This window comes from Nicotiana attenuata, chromosome 9 (assembly GCF_001879085.1).
Source record: "Nicotiana attenuata strain UT chromosome 9, NIATTr2, whole genome shotgun sequence".
NCBI classification, from domain to species: Eukaryota; Viridiplantae; Streptophyta; class Magnoliopsida; order Solanales; family Solanaceae; genus Nicotiana; species Nicotiana attenuata.
In genome coordinates, this window is record NC_031997.1 from 13,454,252 (window position 1) to 13,457,384 (window position 3,133).

Here is a 3,133-nt window from a genome sequence, read left to right on the forward strand (position 1 = left end):
GGTGGTAGCATCTGCCACCTTCTCAAACATGGCATCATCCAAACATTGGTGGATGAGCGTGAGGGCTTGTTGATCCTTCTTCCTTGTCTTTGCCAACACATCTTTTTCATTTTGAGGCAGAGCTTCCTCATTATCGGGTTTTGCATACCCTCTATCTATGATTTCCCACACATCCTGGGAGCCAAGAATGGCTTTAATGCGTAGACACCATTTCTCATAATTATCTTTTGTGAAACGGGGGTACTGAAAAGACAGCGGACCATTACTCGCCATGGCTCTGATACCACGTTGTTGGGAATAAAAATAATAATCCCGCCCAGGAATAATATCCACGGTAAATAACAATAACACAAGAGAGTAACAACGACACCAAATATTTTAACGGGACAATACCCCAGCGGAGCAATATTACCACTATAATATTATAACTTAGTAGTGTCAAAATACTACTACAACTTCGAAAGAAATAACACTCTTTATTTTACACACTTCACTACAATATTACTCCCACTTACTATTTATCTCACAGACTACAATCTGTGGATTACTCTCTCTAACACTCTGTTGCTTCTCTCGATTTGGTGTGCTTGAAATGAATAGCTGAAGCCTCCTTTTATAGTAGTGAGAGACCGTTCCTCCAACCAATCAAAAGGCTGTATTTACAATTTGCATATTGCAAATTGCCATAACTTGTTCCACCGTTCAAAACCAACTTCATATTGGTTTTGTTGTTATTGCAACTTGTTACATTTGCAACTTGATGTCATTTTTTCTTTTTCTTTTTAATTGCTTTTTATTTAGATTGGTCCCACAGTAACACCTATTACTAAAGTTCCTAGAAAAAGGTCAATTATTCTGAAAAATCATTATACTTGATCAGTACAAGATTCTTATATTTGCTTTTTCAGTATATATCTAATTATTATAAAATTATTGTAAAATTCTCATGCATAAGTACATGCACCCTATTAGCAATAAATATAAGTAGAGATTGTGAACATAATGTCTCTATATCTTTGCACATTCTATTGTGTCCTTTCCATCATGCCCTTTGCTGAAGAAAATCTTGGTGTAATCAGCATACAAAATCTGCTTGTAAATTGGTTTCTCACCATTCTTCAGCACTTCTTGAAGAGGACCAATAACACTCGAAGGCTTTGGATGCAAGAAAATGGGCACAGAAACCCTATTCTTGCTCCCATTAGCAATCACACGATGTTCAACGCTCTTGTATTTATCATTGCTCATTATTTGAAGCGCGTCACCAATATTAATAACTAGAGCCCCGTTGATTGGAGGGACGTGAATCCATGCATTACTATCGAGTTTTTTCACGTATAGTCCACCGATATCATCTTGAAGGAGAAAAGTGATTGTTGATATATCAGAGTGACGCGCTACCCCGACTGAAAGCTCAGGGTTGGGACATTTTGGGTAGTAGTTGAAGTTTATCCTCTTTGAACCTATTAAGAGATCCTCTTTCTCTTCATCAATTGTTTTCACATTTAATCCTCCCATTAGCACCTTCAAAATCTTTCTTATAACTGTATCACACCTCTTCAAATATTCAAGTGCTTCTTCCCTATAAGAGTAGACAGAAAATTCATTGTAAGTACTCTTATATAGGATGTTTTACGTACAATTCTTTAAAAAAAATGGAGAAAAGTGTAAGAGGAATAAAAAATGCACATAAATATATTTAAAGAATTTAGTGGGTGTTTGGACATAAGAATAGTAAAATTCCGAAAAAAGTAAAAAAAAAAAAAAATCAAGTGAAAATGATATTTGAAAACTTTAGAGTTGTATTTGCACATGAATATAACTTTGGGTTGTTTTTGAATTTTTGTTGAATGAAATTTTGAAAAATAGCTTTTTGGAGTTTTTCAAATTTTCGAAAAATTTCAAAATTCATCTTCAAGTGGAAATTGGAACTTTTATAGCCACACCTTGATTTCGAAAAAAAAAAGTAAATTTTTTTTGAAATAAAGTAAAAAAAATTTATGGCCAAACGGACTATTAGCCTGTACACCAAAAACATAGAGATTATAATTTACGGCACAATCATGTGTTTTAACCTCTTATATAACAAGTGACATGTTTTATTTTCTATGTTACTAATCCCATCTTACGGAGGGCAATCCGTAGTTAGTTTTTATACAAGTTGATACTGTAAAATTCTTTTACGCTATCGGTATATAAAATTTAAACTCATATTTAAAAGAGAATTAAGAAGGTTTACCTGCAAGAAGGCGGCCAAAACTCAGCAGCTTCATCATCAGAAACATGAACAAGAGAAAGATAATCTCTCCAACCCAAAGTCTTCTCAGCTTCAGGAGTAAAGCTTGTCCCATACCTAACATTACTCGAAATCGAATTCTCTTTCGAATACATCTTCTTTTCCTCAGCTGGTAAACTAAAAAAACGATGACTTGTCTCCTTTATGTTATCAAGAACTTCAATAGGAACTCCATGATTGATAATTTGAAAGAAACCCCAGTTTTGAGCTGCCATGCAAATCTGATCAGCCACCTTTGGATCATTCCAATTTGAGGCGTCGATTATAGGGATAGAATCATCGGTTATTACAGTGCTCGTAGTGATTCGTTCTTCAAGTGGTTGAATATATTGAACAGGAAGTGATTGAATTCCCATATCAGAAAGACCCTTAACTCCATTCCCTTCATTGACAACAAAATCAAAGACATTTTTGGAATTTGAAAGAATTTTGGACAAGTGTGCAACCATTGTTAAAAGTTATATATATGAAGGCAAAAAATTAAAAGAAGGTTTATGTATATCTAAAAGCTTGTTCTTGCTGAAAACTTTGTATTTGAGAGTAGTTTATTTATAGGAATAGTGGGGGGATAAGAGTCAACTATTTGAGATATGAAAGTCAAATTTCAACTGTAAAACTTTTATATTGGCCTAATCAGATTGCAGTCTTTGAATGGCGCGTTTAATTAGTTTTTTCTGGTGGAATTCCAAAAAAAAAGAGTCCTAATTAAAGTTCCAAAGTTGATTAGCAAAGGAGAATTGCTGTTTAAATTTTGATTTCAATGACAATAATGATGGTTTCTGCCTTTTTGAAAAATTGCCAATCTTGGTCTTGAATGGGTTGTGGGAGATTATTTTT

General features: G+C 34.0%; 1 protein-coding gene across 1 annotated transcript; it reads right to left on the minus strand.

The window, feature by feature from the left end:
* On the minus strand, positions 556-2,811 carry LOC109232743 (feruloyl CoA ortho-hydroxylase 1-like). The gene is made up of 2 exons (XM_019398483.1): positions 2,240-2,811; positions 556-1,582 (listed from the first exon to the last, which is right to left on the minus strand). The coding sequence occupies exons 1-2, from the start codon at positions 2,743-2,745 to the stop codon at positions 1,009-1,011; spliced, it is 1,080 nt and encodes a 359-aa protein (XP_019254028.1). The 5' UTR covers positions 2,746-2,811; the 3' UTR covers positions 556-1,008.